Source organism: Phalacrocorax carbo, chromosome 9, assembly GCF_963921805.1.
Source record: "Phalacrocorax carbo chromosome 9, bPhaCar2.1, whole genome shotgun sequence".
NCBI classification, from domain to species: domain Eukaryota; kingdom Metazoa; phylum Chordata; class Aves; order Suliformes; family Phalacrocoracidae; genus Phalacrocorax; species Phalacrocorax carbo.
In genome coordinates, this window is record NC_087521.1 from 26,326,770 (window position 1) to 26,349,015 (window position 22,246).

At 42.5% G+C, this 22,246-nt stretch overlaps 2 protein-coding genes and 1 non-coding gene across 11 annotated transcripts in view; 2 read left to right on the forward strand and 1 right to left on the reverse strand.

Moving 5' to 3' along the window:
* MOK (MOK protein kinase) overlaps nt 1-9,322 on the reverse strand; it is a 25,213-nt gene extending 15,891 nt beyond the window's left edge. For 3 of the 7 annotated variants that reach the window (XM_064460802.1, XM_064460796.1, XM_064460795.1), the window contains exons 1-3: nt 7,686-9,318; nt 2,967-3,081; nt 1,063-1,152 (exon numbers count right to left, since the gene is read on the reverse strand). In XM_064460802.1, the coding sequence (XP_064316872.1) occupies nt 1,063-1,152; nt 2,967-3,081; nt 7,686-7,845 (365 nt within the window). In that variant the 5' untranslated portion in view covers nt 7,846-9,318. Of the gene's footprint in view, nt 1-1,062; nt 1,153-2,966; nt 3,082-7,685 lie in introns of all 7 variants that reach the window. The other 4 variants (XM_064460800.1, XM_064460801.1, XM_064460798.1 and 1 more) reach the window with 3 other exon arrangements.
* On the forward strand, nt 8,846-8,919 carry TRNAI-AAU (transfer RNA isoleucine (anticodon AAU)). The gene has a single exon. It is a non-coding gene; the product is annotated as a tRNA-Ile (tRNA).
* A 57-nt stretch (nt 9,323-9,379) lies between the features above and the next one.
* ZNF839 (zinc finger protein 839) lies at nt 9,380-21,749 on the forward strand. 3 transcript variants are annotated; one of them, XM_064460789.1, is made up of 8 exons: nt 9,380-10,108; nt 10,950-11,879; nt 14,032-14,283; nt 15,018-15,110; nt 15,441-15,593; nt 17,321-17,410; nt 18,450-18,588; nt 20,373-21,749. In XM_064460789.1, exons 1-8 carry the CDS (start codon nt 9,506-9,508, stop codon nt 21,362-21,364), a joined length of 3,252 nt encoding a protein of 1,083 aa, XP_064316859.1. In that variant the 5' UTR covers nt 9,380-9,505; the 3' UTR covers nt 21,365-21,749. The 3 variants fall into 3 exon arrangements, with proteins under 3 accessions (XP_064316859.1, XP_064316858.1, XP_064316860.1); XM_064460788.1 differs by having other exon boundaries at nt 9,381-10,108; nt 10,953-11,879; nt 17,321-17,461; XM_064460790.1 differs by having other exon boundaries at nt 9,392-10,108; nt 17,321-17,461.
* The last annotated feature ends 497 nt before the right edge of the window (nt 21,750-22,246 follow it).

A 22,246-nucleotide genomic window follows, 5' to 3' on the forward strand; every position in this document is an offset into this window, starting at 1 on the left:
TCTGTTAACCCAGACAGCAAGAGGTTGAAGGTACAATCTGCAATTCAGTTTGCAGATAAGACTGTGAGAGAGCTAGGCGAGCTGGCTGGCCATCTGGATTACGCTTCGTTAGCAACACAGCAGCTAAAGCTGAGAATTCCAGAAAGCTAAGCTTCTGACATGACTGCTGGCTTTCCATATATTTGTAGAAAAAGGGCCTGCCAATACCACCATAGTACCAGAGCCTCGAGCAGAGGAATAAGACAAGCCTGAAGAGGAAGAAAAAAATATTTTAGAGCAGTCAACAAGTTTTGTGTCAAGTATTTGAATAATGAAGTAATGAAGTATATGTCTGCTGTTGCATAGTGATGAAGTGTAACGCACAGTAATAGAGTAGATGCTGTCATAAAACCTTATCTCTTTGTGAGACAGAACATGTCCCCCCAGAAGACACTTAAGTGCCTAATGAGGCTATGGAACCCAACTTCATCACTGATTGATCTCCTTCCAAACGCATGGCTCAGCTGCTGCTGAATTTAGAGGTCTAAACTTCTATTATTTGCAAAGGGGTGTCTATAAAGTTGCCTACCAAATGATACTGCCAACTAGTTTGCTTGGATCCCGAGTTCAAACTGACAAGTTAAACCAAGATCCTTGAAGTACCAGAGCCTATTCCAGCAGATGAGCTCTGAGTGCACCTTACCAAAATCCTGTCTCCAGTGGGCATGATCTTGTGCAGTTAGAGCACTCACGGGATACGGGACATGGGTCGAAATCACCAGCAAGTATTACACGTTATGATATGAAGTTTAGCTATGCTTAAAATACATCTAGTCTGTAATTTTAATACTGATGTTGAAGTATTATTGACCTGCTGTAAAAGAGCCAGAGAAGGTGAGAGCTACATCAGATTTTAACCAAAAAGGCACAAAGACTTCAGAATTTGACAGATTTGTTGTTTTTTTCTGTCTGTTGGAATAAAAAGCTGGTTAAGTGCCTACAGGTTGCATCTAGGCCCAAAAGTTACTGAGTATCGTTCAAATAAAGGAATAAGGAAGAAAGAAATTAATGCACCATACTTACAAAACAACTTCATGTAACATAAGGATATTAGGATGCGGACTCAGCCTCCTTAGTGCTTGTACTTCTCTCAGATTATTCACTTGTTCCATACTGATGTTGAATTAAAAAGAAAAGAGGAAGACTGACTTGCAGTCAGAGACGACTATAATTGTCTTTCCTCCCTGCCATAAGACTGTCAGAATCTACTCCACTTTAGTCTGTAACTGGTCTTTCAAAGGGAGGACCTGATAAATTTTTTTGCCTGCTTTGTTTCCTTATAGAGCAAAGCAATAATCAGGAGAATGGTTTTATTCCTTCTTACAGTCTGGAGTAGCTGGACTTACCCAAACAAGATAAGTAGTAATATGTTGTGCTCCAGACGTCGGTTACCATGCCAAGGAGCTATCTGGGAGGAATTTGTGTTGCATAAACATATGTATGATACTGTTTATTCTGCGCTGGTATAGCATACATTCCAACTGCTGCTCAGTGTGATACTGAAAGTGACAATCTAGCCTCACCAAATGTAACATTTAAAATCAAGTTGTGATGGTAACGTCTAACATGAAAAATAGACACTATTCAATTATTGTTTAATTATTACATTGCCCTCCTAGACTTTAATAAACAACAAAACTACATGCTACAGAAGCTTTGGGGAGTTGCTTTACACACTATGTAATGGATCAGGACAGGACACATACGCCTTTCCACAGTCTGACATAAAGCTAAACACCAAACCAGTATTTTCTAATTTGACACTAGGAGAAATACCTCGTATGGGCAGGTTCTGTTTAAAACACATATTAAATCTGTTGCTAAAAGAGCTCATTTCATCAAAAGAATTTGTCAGTCAATTTGCCAAAGGGTTGAAGGCCTAAAAGGTGTTTTAAACATGTTACATGAAAAAAAAAAAGTCTGCTTGTTATGCTCTACCACTGAATTCTGTACCATCTGCCCTCGAGGTAGCTAAGCAGTTAGTTTAAATTCTCTTTTGATCATGAATTGGACAATTTGGTCAGCTGTGGGTAATGTATAAATGAACCAACAGTTCTCTAACAAAACAATAGAGAATCAGAAGCCACATTACTTGGAGATATTTGAGTGTTGTTGTTTTTTTTTAACTTATAGTAATTTTTTCAGAGCTCCACTTTTCCTTAGTCTTTGAAGCTGAGTTACATTGTGAAATCTCACCTAAGAGCGAAATGTCCCATTTTACTTTGTAGGTACAACTGGGTCACTCCCACTGATTTCACTAGGAAATTAATATATTTGACTGAGAATACGAAGCCAGTGACCCAGAAGGCATCGTTTGGCACTTACGTATTTAGAGGAGAATGTCAAGTCTACATCTACTTCCACACAGCCCTCTCCTCTAATTTCCTAACTGATAAAGCAGCCGTTTCGTGACCAAACAGCGTCTTGCTGATGGATGTAATTAAATATAAATGCAAACATGAAGTAGAACTAATGCTATACATGGACTAAGGATAAATACAATGTTTTTAACTTCCATTAAAACAGTAATTAAAGCAAGACTGAAAAAAGTATTGTCATGGGGGAGGACTGACAGATTTCCTCCTCCTATTATTATTTACAGCAAAAAGAAAAACAGCACAAGTATATTCAATGCATTTGGCAAAGCAGAAATCAACTATTTAGTCCACATTCTTCTCATTTCACCCTTGACCCAGTGGCAAGGCAGCATTTACTACAGTGGATGACATCAATTAGAGTCCTCAAGGAAATAACCCCAATGCCAAATGGGAAGGCCCTGCATAATGAGCAGCAGAGTTCCCTTTCTGTACTACATGCAAACCTTTTTAATACATGTGTATTGAAAAAACATCACTTAGCATTAAGTTCACATTTCCCCACCAAATTTAAATAAGATTTTCTACAGTACTATGATTAATTATGCATACCTTTCAAAATGCTGCTTCATGTGTTTACATGCATAGTACTTTCCATCCCTAAGACTCAGTGTCTTCAGAACATCAGAAAATGTTCCCTCTCCTATCTTACCAACTGGTTTATAGTCTAAAAACAAAAATATATTGTTTCAGTATGCTTAAAATAGAAATTGGTATGAAAACCGCATATTAACCCACACTTCATTTGTTAAATTCTAATGGGAAAACTTTAAATAAAAAAGTTCTTCTGTTAACACATACGTTGAGAGAAAATATAATGAATAACAGCAAATTAAGTTTTCTGCCCATATTACAGAGATTTATATTCCTGAAACTAAAATACAGTAAATCAATCTTGGACAATAAACTACGACCTCCTTGCTCAAAGGCACGATGCCTCTGCACACAGCACTTCATACCTTTTTTTCTGCTGTAGTACATCAGCAACGCATACCTGAGCTTATTCTTTGCTTCGTTCACATTTATATTCTACTGAAAACATAAAATTGTATTGAACAGCAAGTGTGTCTTGTCATTGTTCCACACTGATTATTTTTTGTTTGTTTGTTTTGGTGAGGCTTTAGGGGTTTTGTTTATTTGTTTGTTTTGGGTTGGGAGTTTTTTGCTTGGTTATGGTTTTGCTTTTTTTTTCCCCAAGTAAAGCAATTGCTGATTTTAAAGCTTTATTCCCATACTAAATTCAGATATTAGTTTAGCACTAGGCCAAAAATAATGCTTGGCTTTAATAATGAAGTGCACCAACAAAAGGATGTGAAAATAGTCAATTCTAGTTCTGAAGAATTTTAAGAGAGGAAGTAGATAATGTAATGGATATGAAGAAAGATTTATTTCTATTAATTTCTGAGACTTTTCCTAATTTCCTTCAGAACAGATGTCTCTCTTCTTTCCTCCTTTATTCTCCTTCAGCTTTGTGATTAACTGTTCCTTACCAATCCCACTGCCTGGTTCTCTTCACCCACTTTGTCCTCCTGTTTCCCTTTATTTTTAGCACCTACAGATTCTATCCTTGATAATTCTTCCAGTAATTTCATCTGAGCAAAACCTAATTCTGGTTAGCTTTATGCTGCTGTTGCTTTTGACATAGTCTTGTTATTTAAGAAAGGTCCAAACCCAGTCATTTTGAGGGAGGCAGAGCAGGAAACCTCTTTTATCATATTCAACCCTTCATTGGAATCAGAATAACTGTAGGAGTCTTAAGCTATGTTGATAGCAGCAAATTCAGTGAAGTGTGGTTGTCTGTATTAGTTACTGTGACAACAGTCCCTGGCACGGCTTTGGCCTGTGACAAATACCACTCTCCAGGGCAGCCTCCCAGCCTGATGCGAGGATTCCTTCTAAGGGCATTCCTAAAACAGTTTCTGTCCTGCTGCCTTGTTTTGGAAGATAAGAGAATTTACTAGCATAGATGTGGGCCATTTCATGCCAGTTGCTCTTTGTGTCCAAGAAGATTTCCAGATATGTTTAATTTACAAGTATAAATACAGCCTCACGCTGGAGAAAGCCTGCCAAGAAATTTTGCGGAGGGAAAAAGTTACTTAGGCAGGGACATTCTAATGCTGTCTTCCAACTAGCAATCAGTTTGTGTTGTGTCTTCATCTCTTTTCTCCTCCCCAACTTTCACACTCCTGTTAAAAAAAAAGGTCTTTCCTTTCCTTGTGATCCAAATGCTTCTATTTTAATTAGTAGAAACCTTCCCCTCGCAAATCCCTCTTTCTCCAATACAATAGCAGCACTTCTGTGAGAATTGTCAGTTGCTCTTCTCATTTTTATCACCTGCTGCTTACGTTTTCTTATTATTATCCATCATGCTGGATCATTAACTAATTAGGCCATCTAAATTTGAAAAATAGGAAAAAGCAAAGTAATTTAAAATCAATTACAGCATCTAATGCACTCTATACAGACAATTTACATGTAGAACTATTTTAAAAGCAGAGACAGAATTTGAAAAGCATTATGGGTAAAGGAGGCAATCCCTAACAGAGACTCCAAAGTATGGAAGAGACCATAAGACTGTTTCATTCATGTGGCTGTCATTTGATAACTGGTCCATTAGTGAGTGCTTTAAGCAAGGTGATCCCTAGCCTTCATCATTCACTAAGCAACATGACTGAGCAAGTAACATGCTTTGTCAGCAGAAATCACCCTTTGCACCATGCTCTCTGCTCCCACTTTGAGTTTTAATTTCCTATCTACATAGCTAAATATAAGATGGAGATCGTAAATTCAGAATATTTAAACCCTACTCTTACAAATTTCCAAAGAAAAGGTGTCAGCGGATATTTTTGGTGGCAACTGATACTCTCCAATCAGTCAGATACACGCAGGCTACGTTATATGTGGCAAAAAATACCCAAGGCAGATACAACAAAAATTAGCTATTTGTTGACCTACTCTTTGATTCTAATAAATGGCAATCCCATGTTTTTCTTAAATGCAAGCAATTGATTCTCTGACATTAAAAAAAAAAATTCAAATCACATGATCTGAAAATAAGATCTTAATATCTACGGTATACCAGCCATAGGTGTTAATGAACAGAAGTACTTAGGCAGAGAAACACGGGGAAAGCATTATTGTACAAATTTATTGAAAGTATTTTTAGATATATAAAGAATTCAAATAGCGAATGTTTATATAACTTGCTTTTGTTTATATTTCCATCAATACAGGTATTTTGCTCCTACAAGAGAAGTCCAGATGACAGTGAAGGGCTCAAAATATATATTTTTTTAATTTTGAACTGAAGAATTCTAATAGTGTAAGACGACCTAATTTTTTTTTTTTTTAAACACACTTTAAAACATTCTTACAGGACTAAATTTTTTTTCTTGTAAGGGCATAAGGTTTGTTATTTTAATTTTTTTTACAATAGAGTGCCACATATACAAAATAAAAACCCACACATAACAAACAACTGAGGCTTTAACCTGGCACTTATGAGACAGCCATCCAGTGAACAGAATGACAGCAAAGACCTCAATAATTTCCATTGACTGAATAAAGTGCAGAATCAGGAAGGAACTAGCATTACTTGAAATCTCTCTTTGATGCACAAAATCAATGTGTAAACTCTGAACAAAACAGGTGACTGAAGATGAGTTTTTTCCCTAGGGAGAAAATGAGAACTATCGTGTGACAAGTTAATTATCATTTAATGAGAAGCTGAAAGGAACTTGAACATTGTAAGAATAATAAGATAAAAGTTTATATAGAATAATAAGAAATAACATTTAGCCTTCAAATGTACTAACAATTTAAAACAAATTTTGAATTTGCATCCACAAGCCAAGATTTCCAGAGATCCTTAAAAATCCACTGCAGTACCACTCAACTGATCCTTCCAAAGTGACCAGGTGGCAAAAAAACCCACCAAAACAATGGATTTAAAATACACACACCAAAGAGAGAACTATCAGGTCAAAATGTGTCCAGTTTAAGCAATGCAACTTAGTACAGCTACAAAGCAAAACTAATTACCAGTTAGTTTACCTGAATTTGTGGTGCTCAAAGATAGAGAATGACAGAAACGTTACAAAATTTATCAGCATTTTAAGACTGAAAGCTTTGATGGTGAAGTTAAATAAACAGTGTTTTAACTACACTTCTGTATAACACCAAAGAATAAATAAGACCTAATCACCGGTTAGCAATTCTTTCATGGCACCTGTAACAAGCTAGATATTACCTAACCTCTTCCTTACCTCCTCTGTTTCAGCACACACAGATGTTTGCACTTAGAACGGATAGCAGAAAGGCAGATAAAGGTTAGAAAGACTAAGTTATAGCAATCTGAACTAGTCTGACACCAAAACAGTGGGCACAAAAATGGCAGAGAGGTAATCACTCAATAGGACAGTTTAATGTGCAAGAGACTACAGAACCCAGGCAATTTAGAACAATGTAAATTAAAACTATGGGCAAGTGATGGAATTAAAAGAATATGCCTGCATTACCATAACTAGAAAGCACAGAAAGTCAGTCATCCCTTAGAATTAAAGAATCCAATGCAAAAATGACAGAAAAGATAGCACTACAACAGTCAGAACAGGATATTATAAAAACCTAAAGCAGATATTTTGTTGCAAAGGTGCCGATATGCTGAGGAAGAAAAAGCCAGGACATTTAAGTGTGACATTGGATGCATGTGGGAAGAGAGAAATAACAAACAAAATGAAGAAAAGAACAAGTTCAGCTTCAGCCACAATTGCGAGGCCACGGCACAGTTATTACATTCGGAAACATGCCAAACGTGTAGGATGTGACATGGGATGATGTGAAGAAGGATGCCAAGTACCGGAGGGAAAAGCTTGCAGAACAAAGAATGAGAAAGTGTAGCAATTTCTGAAAAAGTACTTAGAAAGACCAGAAGACAGGCAGGCTGCTGCTTCAGAGGAGCGGGAGAGCGACTTACGAACACCCTGTTGCAGAGGCCGCGGGCGTGCAGAGACCAGCGCTTCCATGGGCGGCCTCGGCAGGGAGGCGCAAGAGCGGGCTGCAGCGAGGGGCGGCGGCTTCCAGGGACCACAACAGCTCCCACGGCCGGCCCAGCGCGGCTGCTCCCAGCCCGGCCCGGGGCCTCGCTCCCCTCGGGCCCGGGTCGCCGCTGCCAGCCGCCCTCCTCACAGCGCCCGGGCCCGCGCCGCCCCTGAGGGAGGGCCCTCTCCCCGCGCCGAGCAGCGCCCGCTGCTTCCCCCCGCACCCTCTTACTGTTCATCCTGCGCTTGCCCGCCGGTTCGGGGTGGGGGAAAGGTGCAGCCGGGTCACCCCGCCGCCGGGCACCACCCGGCCCGGCCGTCAGCTCGCCATGTTGTGTTCCCGTCACCCTGGCAACCGCGCAGGCTCCCCGGCCCCGCCCCCGCGGCGTCATCACGTCACGTCCCGCCGCAAGCGGCACGCCAGGCCGGCAGCTGTGCCCGTGGTCTGCTGTCGCGGGGCTGGCTCTGGATGGGAGCTCCGTCCTCCCTCCTTACCTCAGGGTGGTGTCGCGGCGCAGCACCCTGAGGTGCTTTGTACCCCCTTGGGCGTGTCTTCGTCTCCCGTGGAGCGATCCTTCCCCGAGCGCCCCACGGGCGTGCCTTGCCTGGGACGGTGGAGCTGAGCCTGCCGTTGGTCAGGGGCTAACGGTCCCCGGTCCGATCGAGGAGACCCCCGTAGGGTCGCCGGCGGCCGCCCCGGCCTTCGCCGGTCACTTGCGGGCGGGCGCGTGGCGGCGGCAGCGTGTCTCGGGTGGCCTCCCGGTCCCCCGTGGTTTCCGTGCGCCGCTGCGGGGCTGCGTGAGGCAGTGCACGCCTCCGCGCCCCAGCTTGCGGGAGGGAGGCGGGGGAAGGGGCTCCCTGGGAAGCGCGGACTGCCCGCCGGGCTATAGCGAGCCGGTCCCCAAAAACCGCGGTTCGGAGAGGTGCGTGTCGTGTCCCGCCACCCCCCCGCCATGGCGTTCGCCTTTTGCTGAACGGACATAACGTATTTTAATGTAGGCTTCAAAGCTGAGAAGAAAAGCCTTTTAAATGCTGCGTATGTATTAAAAAGGCAAAATACTAGGAAAAGGCGAATCGTTTGTCAGCGCAAACCAAGATCCCAACAGTGCATTAGGCAGCCAGAAGAGTAAATGCTTTGAAATAAACGCCCAAAATAAATATGATGTCTAACTAAATGAAACTGGAATCGTACCCTAGGAAGTGCTACCCCACTGACTGGGAGGTGAGGTGGTTGTTCCCTCCCGGGCGCTGTGTCCCAGCCGAGCGCTCTCCGGGGGAGAACTCCAGCCGGCCCCGTTCCCACACCGGTGGGGCTCGAGCAGGCCTCGCTCCACGCCGGGGAGGGGGCGGCTGGACCTTCATCCAGCCGCGGCGGGAAAAACGGTTTCAGCGGGCCGGTTAGCTCAGTTGGTTAGAGCGTGGTGCTAATAACGCCAAGGTCGCGGGTTCGATCCCCGTACGGGCCACACTCGAGCTCTTTTTTTCTTTTCCGCTCCCCTCGGTTCAATCCGACCCAGCGGCTGCCCCACCTGGGTCGCGCCCCCTTCTGCCGAGACACGCGTTACCCCCGCGCAAGGATACGGGTGTGGGGTCTGGCCCAGCGCGGCAGCAGCACCGACTGCACTCCCGCAGCTGACGGGGCCCGGCCTGGAGCCGCCAGAGCGTGGGTTCCCGTATCTGCGTGGGGGGCAGCCATGCCGCCTGGGCCACGCCTTCAAGGCGCGTTTTGTTCCGCGCGTGGTGCGCTCCGGAAGCGGCACGCGCTCGCTTGTCCACCTGACCCGCCGCAGGCGTGTGGAACCCCGCCGCGGAAGGGGCTCCTTAACGGAGGGACACGGGTCTCCCGCCAATCCCCCACCCGCAGTTCCCACCCGTGGCCGCGCCCCCCCACCGTGTTTGCCCCCGTGAGGCCGCCGTCGGCCCCGCCCCTCCCTGAGGCGCTGCCGGGGGCGCCATTGGCCCGCGCGCGGCCGGTGCCCCTCGCTTCGCCCCGCGCCTCCGGGCCCTCCCCGAGGGGGCCGATGCGACTCCCGCCTGCTGACGCCTGCCAAGATGGCGGCTCCTGAGGAGGGGGGCAGCGAGGTGCCGCCGCCGCCGCCGCCCCCCCCTCCTCCCGCTGAAGACGAGCCCCCCGGAGGGGCGGCCGCCGCCGGCGGGGCCCCTCTCAGCGCGGCGGCGGGCGGAGGCGCGGAGGTGCTGGCAGTGACGGAGGAGCTGGCGCACAGCTTGGCCGCCCTGGGAGGCAGCGCGGCGGCGGGCACCGTCCTGTACCTGCGGCCGGACGGGAGCCTGGCGGAGGGCGCGGGACTGAGCCCCGAGGAGCAGCGGCGGCTGCTGGAGCAGCTCCTGGCCGCCGCCCAGAGCCCGGGCCCGGCGGAGGAGCCGCCGCCGCCTCGCCGCGCCGCCACGCCGCTGGCCCCTGCGGAGCTGCAGCGGGTCATCGAGCAAGTGAGCAAGGCCCACGAGCAGCAGAAGCCGTCGCCGCCGGCAGCCGCCCCGCCGGAGCCCGGCCCGGGGCCGCCTCAGGCCCGCGGGGCCGCCCCGCCGCTGGCCGGCATCATGCACAACGCAGCCCAGCAGCTGCAGAGCGTGGCCCAGCGGGTCGCCCTGCAGCAGGGCAAATCCATGGCGGCCGCCCGGCTCCTCCCGCAGAAGGTAACCGAGGCGGGGGCTGCGGAGGGAGGGAGCCCGCTGATACCCGCCGCCGCGGGCAGGTGTCGGGGGTGGGGGTGCGGTGGTAACGTTTTCTAATCTTTTTGCCTTCCTCAGTCACACCTGCCCTTGGGTGTAGACTCGAGTCTCGCAGCTGAAGGACTCAACTTTCAATGTGGCTTAGAAAAATCCGCGTTTAATATAGATACTAGCTGCTGTGGTCAGTATTTCGGTCTAACTACACGTGCAGCTAAAACAGCTTAGAGGAGCTGTTTCGTGGTGGTGATGCACCGGTAGATCACGCGTGCCCCTCTTACAGAAGGTGACAGCACTTGGGCTTTCAGCCCACGTTTTGGGGTGATCAGTTCGAGCTGAGGCAGAAATTTGGATGAGGAGGAGACACTATGAGGGACTATAGTGATAGTCGTTATCACAAAGTTTTTTTGAACTGAGCACATTATGCCCTGGATCTGGTGTTTTGCCTGTGTCGTTTAGCAGACTGTCGTTCTGCGTTCGGTTTGCTGAAGGTTATGAGTCTGCCTAGGTGACGGCATCAACTGTGCCATTCCAGAACAGCCCTGCTAATGGGAAACAAAGCCGTGGCATGGCCTAAGAGCAAACTTTACAGGCTTTAGGTGAACAGCAGTCACACCAGTAAATGTCCTGGAAGGCCTGTAGCTTGAAGGAAGGGAATCTGCTTTGATGCATGAAAATGGAAGACTAATATGCATTGGTTCCTGCATGCTTTGCTCTAAGAGCACGCGTGTATCATCTTGACAAGTATTGTCTTTATTTATACGTACCATATTTGTGTAATCTTAACTCTTCCTTTTTTCCACAAAAGCAGCTGGAAGCCATTTGTGTCCAAGTTCAGCCAGGACAGATGAAGGAAACTGAAAGGCCAATGCCATCGCTGGCACCAATCCAATCCAAAACTATAACGCTGAGTCAGTCAGTTGGTAGAAATTCTAGCATACCAGGACTTGGCATTATTAATCCCCAGTTAATTAGGATACAGCCTGTTACAGGAACTGAGCAGCAGCAGCTATTCCTGCATAGTTCTTCTGAGTCTCCAATTCAGCTGCTTATGCAGAGACCCTCACCATCTCATGGATCAGTATCTGTGAACAAGGCTTCCGCGTCTAAGATGCTAAATGGACAGAAAGCTACACGTGCCACAGTGTCGGCCACAAGGTCTCCAAATATTACCATGGCTGCAGCCAGTTCAGCAAACACTCTGATACCATGCCTTGAAAAAAACCAAAAAGATGACAAGTTAAAAAAATCCTTGAAAGTGAAAACTCGTTCTGGACGGATTTCACGCCCCCCCAAATATAAAGCTAAAGATTATAAATTCATTAAAATGGAGGATTTGGCCGATGGTCACCAGTCTGATTCTGATGACTATTCTGAGCTGAGTATAGAAGATGATGAAGAAGGAAAGGTGAAGGGGAAGGATGTGTTATTCAGTTCTTCCAATTATAATCTGAAACCCAAAATGTTTAAATGTCAGACTTGTGAAAAATCTTATATAGGAAAAGGAGGATTAGCAAGACACTACAAACTTAACCCAGCCCATGGACAGCTGGAGCCTTCACCTCAAAAAATACCTTTAAATAAGCCTAATGGAAGTATATTTGTGGACAATGCCTGTGGAATAAGAGAGGAAGCGATGAGCCCGGCACATCTGGATTCAGTTGCTGTCACTTTAAATAATGAAAATGCACTAGCTACCAGTCTGGAAGTAACTGTTGATTCAAAGGCTGGAGAACAGGTAAAGTGTGTTACATAGAAAAGCTGTCAGCTCTCTGCAGAAAGTAGAATGGCAGTTTTGTAGCTGCATACTATACTCATTCTTCTGAGTTCCTGTTGACAACAATATTTTTGAAAAGACTGAAGATAGGGATTTAAACACATCAGTTCAGTAGGGCATGTCATTAGCAAAATGTAGAAGTCTTGTACTGCTCAGAAGTAGCCACCCACATCCTAAATGAAACAAATTTCCCATTAAAGTCCTTTAAAAATCAAATTATTGTCTCTTGCAATGTTGCAGGAATAGTAGTATCCTTGAACAGGCACATGAAGTGTTCACTGAGTGTTCATTTATTACTGGTTTTCTGACATCCAGTTTTTGGCTTGAAAATACCCTGTCTGCATAAATAGCATTTTTCTCTGCATTGGGATAAGAATACTGTGTTGTTCAGTTACAGCCTTTAGCATGATAGACAGCAAGACATCATCTGCTCTGTCAATTTCTGTTACTGAAATAAAGATTCTTCTGTGATGACACTGATTTGGACTCTAACGGTGGCCACAGGTTTTCCTACAGCAGGTTTTGAAAGTGTGGCTTAGCTGCCCCTGCAAGCCAGACACTTTGGTGAAACTCGATTATTTCGTTTGGAAGCTACTTCAGCTGCAATTTTTTTTTCTGCGATGCTTTAAGCTGGTCACTTCAAAGTAAAGTTTCTCTTTTAGTATTAAAATGACTGGTAACATCTTGCAGCAAGAGCTGGTACAGGTGCTGTCTAGCAGAAAATATTCTTTTAGATGTAGCAGTGTCACCTTTATTACTTTTATTTGTAAATGTGAAGTTGTTCTCAGAAATGTGAACGTTTACAGCTTCAGATGCCAGTGAAGCAAATTAACCTCCCCTGTCCTGTACACCCTTCTATGATCTTTGGAAAATGAGGATTGCAGAATACTGAAGTCTGCTCTCTGTATTATTACATAGTTGTTACTTCTGTGTGCAGCACTTATTTTACCCAGGATGATAGGAACTTAGAAAAATTTCAGTCTCATAATACTACTACTGACTGCTAGATTGCTGTTGTACCTGCTGCTTTTAACTAGCAAATACGGATTCTACAAATGTGCACTTTAACTCATCAATTTGTTACAGTTTTTGGCCAGGTAAATACTTTCTAGAAAGAATAGCAGGATTATTAAAAGTGGTACATCGATACAGGCAGGAAGGCAATCAAGATCCCCATGCGCAGCCTAGTCTTATGTCATATTTAGAGCTAATTAAGTAATTCAATCCCTGGATAGAACTGACATAAATTTGCCCTTTTTAGAGCTTTCCTAATCACTAGAATAGTAGAGAGCTACAGAACGTTGGGATGAAAGTGTACTGATTATGAAAAGAAGCCCAATATACCTCAGTGCTATTGTAAACTCATCTCTTAAAAAATACTGGAACATTCTTAGATACTCTAGCTTGGAAGGGAAGACAAGATGTGTTCAGTGAGAAATCAGTGCTTTGATCAGTAAAAAACTTTTGCACTGAAATCACAATGATAACTACAGGAATGGACTTGGAGTTTGCCGTGTGGTCTTATAGCAGAAGCTACTTCTTAGCTGTGTTTTAGGGAAGACTAAGGATTTTGAAACGTGGAATCTGGGCAGTATATTTTGATTTTTAGTTACTGGGCTTATCACTGTTCATGGCTGTTAAGGGTTTTTGTCTTTCATATAAAGTCTTCATGCTTTGACATAGTTACAGTGAAACCCAAATTTTTCCTTGGGTATGTTTTACTGCTAATTGAGGCTTATTTCTACAACCTCTTTATTTGAAGAGGACATATTTTACTTCAAAAATATTAAACATATTTAACTGACATAAACTAGCTCTTTAATTATATTCCCTTAATCTCTGTATTTTATACGGTATTTTATATGGTATTTTGTGGATCAGAAATGCTAACTTTGCAAATAATAGCACGTACATGTTGCAGAAGTAGCAGTCTTACTAATGTGTCGGATTTATTCCACAACTTTCTTTGCAGTTGTGCTTGTATCCAGCTTTGCATTTGTTTAATATGCTATTTATTGTTTGCATAGATGAAGAACTTAATTATAAAATTGTCTTCCTCAAAGCACTGTTTAAACTGGCAAATAAAAACTTTTCTCTTCCTTTTAATTAAAAGACTTGTAAGTCTGCAGAAAGCAGACACTTGTTGGCAGAACAACAAAATGAAACCAGTTCAGGACGCCAGGGACCCGTAACACCCAAAGGACCTGGAAGACCCAGACGACCAAAGAGACGTGGTCGACCAAGGATGGGTGGAAGATCTAGGTGTTCTGGAAGGCTTAGCAGACCTGGTCAGTCCCCTTCAAAGTCACTTAGTAGTGTGTCAGCAGAACACAATGTATTCAGAAGAAAAGCTAGGTTAAAAGAGGTATGGTTCTCTTCTGCAATTACTTCACAAGTATCTTCCCCTCGCCCTCTTGGTTTTTTTTATGACTTATATTCAATGAGGAATCATTTTCAAAAAGACTGATTTTTTTACATCCTTGTGTACAAGATGAAAGCGTAAGATGTCTTCTAAGAAGAAAACATTAAGTTGTCTTTAAGGAAAAAATACTTCTAGCAGAACACTGGACAAAGGGTAAATGGGAGCTCAGTCTGGAAAGGGACTTTTGATATGTAGATATCCCCTCGCTATCCTTTTGCTGGAGAAGAAAAGTTACTAGCCACTATAATGTATCTCCTCCAACACAGTAAAAAGAAATAAACCCAACTCAAGCTGGGTAACATCAAAAAAGGAAAAAACCAAAACAAACCAGAAAAACTCTTGGGGGAGGATAGAACGGGGATTAAGATCCATGCAACTAACACAACTTCTTTTGTTTCATGTGTGTTGTGGAAGATCCTTTATGGCTACTATCTACTCATGTTGCTTTTCCTTCTGAGTTGGCAACGTTTGTGAGACTTAGTTTTGTCTATATGTGGTTAGTAACTGTTTGAGGTTTTCTAATTTCTCTTTTCTTTTGGGTTATGTTTGCATCTATTCGCAAAGCTGCTTAAACATAGAGTCTATCTTTCAAAAAGTGTAGTGATATGTTCTGAATGTGGGATGCATAACCTCTGTAGGCTACTTCGTTCTAATAAACTCACTCTGGCTTTTGACAGCTAATACAACAGTGTGATAATGAAGACTTAATGGAGCTGGCTCTCCCACGTCTTACAAAGCTTGTTACAGTATATGAATTTCTGTTGATGAAGGTGAGTTTTTCTTAATGTAATAATATTAAATTATTTTAGGGAGCCAAAAAAGAGACATTCCTTTAGAGATGTATCTGAATTTCCCAAGTTAGAACTGTGCAGAATGTAGATGTTCTACACATCGCTTCAGTATTACACAGGCAAACCTGGTATGTCTCTTGATTGAAAGCCTTGCTTTTTGCTGACTGGTTCAGTGGCATTTTTGAATATTCCAAAATCTTTTGACTTGAATGTTTCTATTTTAAAATGTTGAACAAAACAAACTCACAGATTTAATCTTTTTTAAAATATAGGGAGAAGGAAACAAACTCTTTTTCCTCTTATTCCTAGGTTGAAAAAGGGTATCCAGGCAAAGCTTACTTCCCAGATGTGTATAGGGAATTTGAAGACTTGCATAATATGGTAAAGAAAATGGCTTATGATCACCTCAGTAATTCTGATTTGCTGAGTTGCCAGCAGCCTGTCGAAATAAAAGATGCTAAGGTAATAAAACACTCTATTTGGAACTGTGATTTTTTTTGTTTTATTTTAGATGCTTTGCATTTTTATATTTCTCTGATAAGCTTTGTCATCCCAGTAAAGTTAGTTGAAGAAAACATTGGTTTTGATGAGCTAGAATAGACATTAATATAAAAAGCCCAACAACTAACTGGAGAGAAAAAGAAATCCATAATAAAACTACAATTATAGTTTATGGCAGTAGGTACAACTAGTAATATATATATATAACAAGAATTCTAGCAGTGCCGATATCTGTCTTGCATTTCTAGGCTAGTATGAAGCTGGATGTTACTGCGAGGTGTATTTAGCATAAACTGCTAATAAAAGTACATCTTGGTGTTTGATTAGGAAGGAAGGGTCTATATTTAAAATGAGCGGCCTTGATTTAAAGGGGTAAGTGGTTTTGTTGCAAAATGAGGACAAACTGAATGCATCTATGCAGTTCACAGTCATACTAATGAATATGAAAGGTAGTGAATACATTAATAAAACTGCAAACTGTGATTTCAGTGTCTCTTCAGTTTCATTGTTTATGTAGCTGTATCTAGAAAGACAATGTAGGCTTGTTCTGTTTTTTTTTTTTAATGTGGCTCTGTTTATCCTTATGGATCCTTACTGATTTATGTTCCCTCTCCATAGAACAAAACAGCTCTTTGTACATAACATATTTTTGGTTTTTCCTTCTCTGTTTCCAGTAGTGAAACACTATTTTGTATACTACCTCCACCAAAATTTCTGAACAATGTGTTCATTAAGGTACATGAGCACTGAACTTGCAACTACTCGGAGAGGGGAGCGTACTGGAAAACTCAGAGGAGGGATGATAGAGATAAGATTTTTGTTTCTTATAATAATCCTGGTTTAAAAAATAAAGTACTGTACGGACCATTAGCAGTGGTTAATATTTATTTTTCAGAATAAATTGTTCACTGTAAGTCTAAAAAAACTGTCTAGAATTACTGTGTGCTCATCTGGCTATTTTGTAATTAACACTGATGTTTCCTTTGGAGAAATTAAGTTGCACCAAATAAAGGGACACTGCTGATACTGGCAGTCCCAAAATGGAACCTCTTTCTTGATTCTCCTCAGTGTTAATGTGCCTTCTTAATATACAAGTTATGCTCTTTAAAAAAAAAAACACTAACCAAACCCCAAACAAACAAAAAACGACAAACAAAAAAAACCTCACGAAAACCCCCAAACCAACCCTCCCAATAAACCCGCAAAGAACAAACCAGAACCCAAACCAACCAACCCACCCAGCCTGGAGAAGTTGTATAGTAGCGCACCTACGTAAGGATGAAGCACAGGAATGGAATGCGGGGGGAAAGCCCTTAACTACTAAGAGATGCTCTTAAAAAGGAGGACTTAAATGATTTTTAAATAATGGAGAGCCTCAACAGTGTTCTTTATTAAACTCTGCTCTTAGTAACTGTCTCTGGATTCTATATATAACCATTGTGCTCCTCTACTGCTTTTGAGTTTGTCTGTTAATACTCACCTTCTTGGGAAGGTCATGGTCTATTAATATGGAGGCTAGTAGAAAACACGGGAATCTAAATACTTCTTTGAGCTGTGATGATGGGTTATTAGATGAAATCCCGTGTAGTTCTAGTTTAGTTTTAAGAAACGAAATAAGTATTTCAGCATTTATGTATTCAGATTGGAGAGGCTAACCTTTACTTTTTTTCCTATAACTGTTTTTAAAGGTTGCTGAATCACTAGGAATTACAGAAATACTCACTGGAGAACGAAAGACGCAAGGTGGAGACTCTTGTTCACAATGTGTAATTAAAATGGTTAGTGAGCAATTGCCTGTGGAGATACTGGGACAAAAACGGTTAGCTGAGGTATGGAATACCCTTGTGAAAATTAAAAATGAAACTAAGACAAATTAAAGCTTGTTAAAGCAGATAATATTGGTTAGTTTTGTAAGGAATAATTATCTGACTCGTGTAAGGCTTTTATGGTGTTCGGAGTTTGGAAATATTTAAAGAAGTACTCCCTACTGTGGTATCATAGCAGAGCGTATGAACTAGCACGCTAAAGACATACTTGGTAGCATTCAGGTCAACCTCAACGGCTTACAGGTAATCTCATGATTCAAGAAAGAAAGGATTTTGTTCAAGCGCTAGTAAAGGGAGACCCCACAGTGAGAAGGATCCCCAGGTTCTAATAGCTTGTGTTGGAGTAAATGGGCTAACCTACAGCAGGCTCGGAGGCTGGAGATGTGGTTGCTCTGCTACTTGGTGGTAGGCAGAGGTGCATGAAAACAGTTTCTTTCTGACAAGTCATTTGACCAGATTTAGCTGTTTACAGCTGTAGCAGCGAGCTGCGTTTCCTCCTCTTAGAAGTCACATCTCTCTGGTCCGTCCCCTTAACTGTTCTACTTTTTATTTAATCCAGAGTCGTTTCTGGTGGTGGATAAATAAGACTCGTGCTTTTGCATTTTCTGCCTGTGGTTAAATCCTGCTCAGTCATTCTTCATTAACCAAACAGTGCTGGGCAGGCTGTTCGCAGCCCTTTACTGAAGTTGGAGAGAGGGCTTATAGCAGGTTTCATGCCATACGGCTAATCACAAAGGCTCATAGAGAAGCTTTGATGTTGAAGCAAAGGCAGATTGTTTCAACCAAATATCAAAAGTAATCAGTGGCATTTTGGCGAAGTGTGAGGGCTGTGTTTAAATCCTTACCTTCTAGGAAGACCTTTAGTGTAAAATCCTGTTTTCAAGGCGAGTATCGGTTCACTGCCATGAAGTGCCTGCAGTTAGTTTGTGATCTTTTCCAGTATTGTCAGCTGTAATGGTGGCAGCCAGTTAATTATCTCTTGTATTGACAGAGCTCAGGGGAGGAACTGTTGCCATCAGCCAAAAGGACCAAGTTAGAAGACGTAATGGAGAATGTGAATAATGCTTATGCCAGTCAAGATGAAGTGAAAGAAAAGAGTGGGAATTTGTGTACACTGTTTGAAAAAGATGGTAACCTCTTCAGATTTTCCAATTCCGTTCTGTTCATGGAGGAGCTGAACAAATCTCTTTGTTCTTCAGGCTACTGTGGTTTTTTGTCTTAAGGTTTCACTTCTTGCTTCCCAGGTCCTTCAAAAGCAGCTGTTTAACTGGAAAGGCCTCATGGTGGGGAGGGAAGTTAATGGGTGATGCAGACCCCAGCAGCAGCTCAATTCTGAATGCATGATAATCCAGTTATTGATACTTCTGCAGTACTATGAGAATAGTACTGTCCTCTACTGTGTGCTTCCTGAATGCTTCCTGTTTGCCTTGTCCCTTACAGTGGAGATGGTGCATAACCTTTGTGTCAGCAGTGAGAGAGCAGAGGAAGAGGAAGCAGTGTGTGTGTCCTTCCTCTTTGCCCCAGCAGGCTGCAATAGCAGAATCATCAGAGCTTTGTGGATCCTGGGAAGGGGGCAGTGTTGGTGCAGGCTGCCCTGTACTCCAGGGGAGATGTGGCACCTGAAGATTGGAATTGAGGCACCATTTTGCACCGCAGTCTTTGGGTGGTTGCCTTTCCCTTTTTATCCCTTCTCTGTCTTTATTCCCCCTGTCCCTCAGATCGGCAGAGTGACAGTGGATTAGAAAGGAAAGTTAGATGGGTCCCCATCTGTAATCTCCCAAAACTCCACTGGTCTTTTATGCAAAAATGTTTCAGTAATTCAGAGGCATTATGGTGACTGTTGTGAAAGATTCCAGCCCTTGCCCATCTCTAGTGTGTATCAGTGCCGTCCTCTTGCTATGAATATCTTTGGTTTTTGTGTTGCTGGAAGCTGCTTTGCTTTTGGCCTTTGCATGTCTTTCTGTCAATGGTTGTGTTTTTGTTTTCCCCCTTAGTTTATTTTTCTTTCTCTGAAAGGCTCTCTGCGTGACCATGCTTATTTCTTCCTAATTCTGTTGTATTATGATCTTCTGGGCTGTGAGCTCTTTAAATTTTGTTTCAGGTGCACCTGCTAGAAGGGCTTTTGCTAGTCCACAGTACAAAAAGTTAAAAATGGTCCCTTGCGCAGTGTTAGGCCTCCTTTGCTGTGCAGTGGTATCTTCCCTAACAAAAACCCCCAAAACCTACTTGTTCCTTTTGATCTTCAATAATAAAAACTGACAGCTCATGCTACTGCAGCTTAGTAGTTATTGTTCAACTACCTACAGGGTTTGTGACCTGGCTCTTGGTCCAGGTCAAAGAACTGCCAAAACACACTGAACTTCTAGTGTTTTTTCATCTTTCATGTCACAGGATGAACGTGTTCCTGGGGCTGTTAGCACAGCTAATTAGATAGGTAGTAACTTGATGACATGTCTGAGTACAGGATAAGCTTGATTATCAACACAAATTTTATCAAGTTTAAATGCTTCTGTCAATTTACTAATGGTAATGGGGATGAGCAGCTGACAACTTTGTGCCTGGTGTATTCTTTATCTTTTAATGTTACCAACTGTATGCCAGATAGAAAAAATTGAGTCTGACTTTCAGCCTAGGTTGTTTTCAGATTAACAGAAAAATGCTGCTTCTAACGTAAGGTCCCTTGGTATGGAAATATTCAATAATATTTCACTATCAAAAAAATTCCTTAAGCCTTTTTATACTGGCTTTCTCATTGGGAAGTGCTGTGAAACTCTTGTAAGGTGCTTCAGATTTGCTAATCTGGGGGACGAAAGCAGGGAAGTAGTCTAGCTTTTCCTCCAAAATTATTGCTAAAAATTATTTTTTGGATAATATTAGGTTGCCCACAAAAATGGTATTTCTTTCACCTTTTCAGGTTTTAATCCATTAAATGGAGAAATCCTGCTTTCAGAAGATAGGCGTATCACTTGCTGCGCAACTGGAAGTACATTACCAATGGCAGCGGAACATCATTCACTTGCTGATTCAGGAGTTAGAATCGATGCTGAAAATTCAGGTACCTTCTCCCAGACTGTGAAAATGAAGATAGAGTATTCCCAGCCTGTGAACATGCAGGGACCAGATATGGCAGGTGATGCCTCTCTTCTACATACCGAAGTTGTATTGCCTGTTGAGACCGATGGCTCACGTGAATTAGTTCAAGCGCACTTTGTGAGTGAGAATAGAGCAGGTGGACTGTCAGCTCCTGAACTCTGCACCTCTGTGTCAGAGAATGCAGTGGGCCGTTCGAGCACTAACTTACCAGCGAGTGAAGAAAATGGTCACAATCAAAAATATCAGAAACTGCAAGAAGAAAACCATAATTTTGCAATTAAAGAAGATTCTGAACAACTTCATAATGCTGATATGACTGATGAGATGCAGGAACTTCAAAAAGTGTTTTCAAGAAACATTGTGCCAATAAGCTACCCACACAGTGCTCAGACCGAGTCACACCAGAGCCCTGCACAGGAAGCCTCCCTGTCTGCTCATGTGAACTGTGAAAACTCTTTTAAAACCATGAATGAATTTTCTTGTGGGACAGAGGAACAACATGAGCTGGAGAACACCGTTACTGTAGATGAAACTGTAGCCTTTGAGATTACCGATGAGAGCCATGATTTTTTGTCTCAGGGACATGAACAGATTTTTATTCAGACTTCAGATGGGCTTATCCTGTCTCATCCAGATACTGCTGTTTTGTCTCAGGCAGAGGGTATCGTTATTGTAACCGATTCCAATGGTACTACAATGCACATTCGCACACCTGAGGGGATACCTTTGGAAACTGTGGAAGCGCTACTGGCAATGGAAGCAGATGGCCAAAGTGAAGATATTTTGCTCTCACAAAGTGAATTGGAGCCATAAATTAGGAAACTGTATATGCTTTCTTCTCGAAAAGACTGACTCTACGAAATGTATATTTTTCTAATGTGAATACTGAAATAATTGAAATTTAACTTATTTGTAAACTGTTTCTATGCCCTGTACTTTTTATAACTTATGTTTATATAAATTTAGCAGCATTGCAACCAAAAATTCTAGAATATTGTTCTATTTGCTTTATATGTTGGGGGTGGGTGGAAAGTGGAAATCTGTCAACCCGAAAACTGTTGCACTATTCCCTTTTGTTACATAATTCCTTTTCTCTCTAGCCATCTAAAAATGCAGTAAGTTGTACTGCTGTTCTGCAGTGATGTGCTGTGTACTAGCAAGCTGTATATGGGTAAAATAAACAACTATATTAAAAGTATGCGTTTTCTGTGCCATTGAGATTATAAAATGCTTTGTTATTGCACTTTAAAGTAGCTGGAATATTCACTAGCATCTAGGCTTAATGGGCATAAATCTGCCTGGAAAAGGGACGGTTTTTAAACGTAATGCACACTTGTGCAACAATGTGACAGCCTAAGCTACCCTTACTTAAATAAGCCTTCACTGAGTTAGAGACAAAAATAGCCCCAAGACCTTTAAACATTGCTGTTACTTAGGCAGAAACGGGAAGGTGTGTTAATTACTGATGTGATTTTCCTTAATGAGACACCAAGTTCTTTTTGTACTTTAGTCTGATGGTCTGACTCTGTTTTTGTTAGACTTGTATTATACTTTTTTCTTTCCGATGATGCATCCTTTATCAGTCCTAAGCTTTGACCTTCCTAGTAACTCCACACTACCCTGTACTATTTAATCATAATAAAAAGATATCAACTATAATCTCTGTTATTCTATGCAGACAGAAAAGTTACCGAA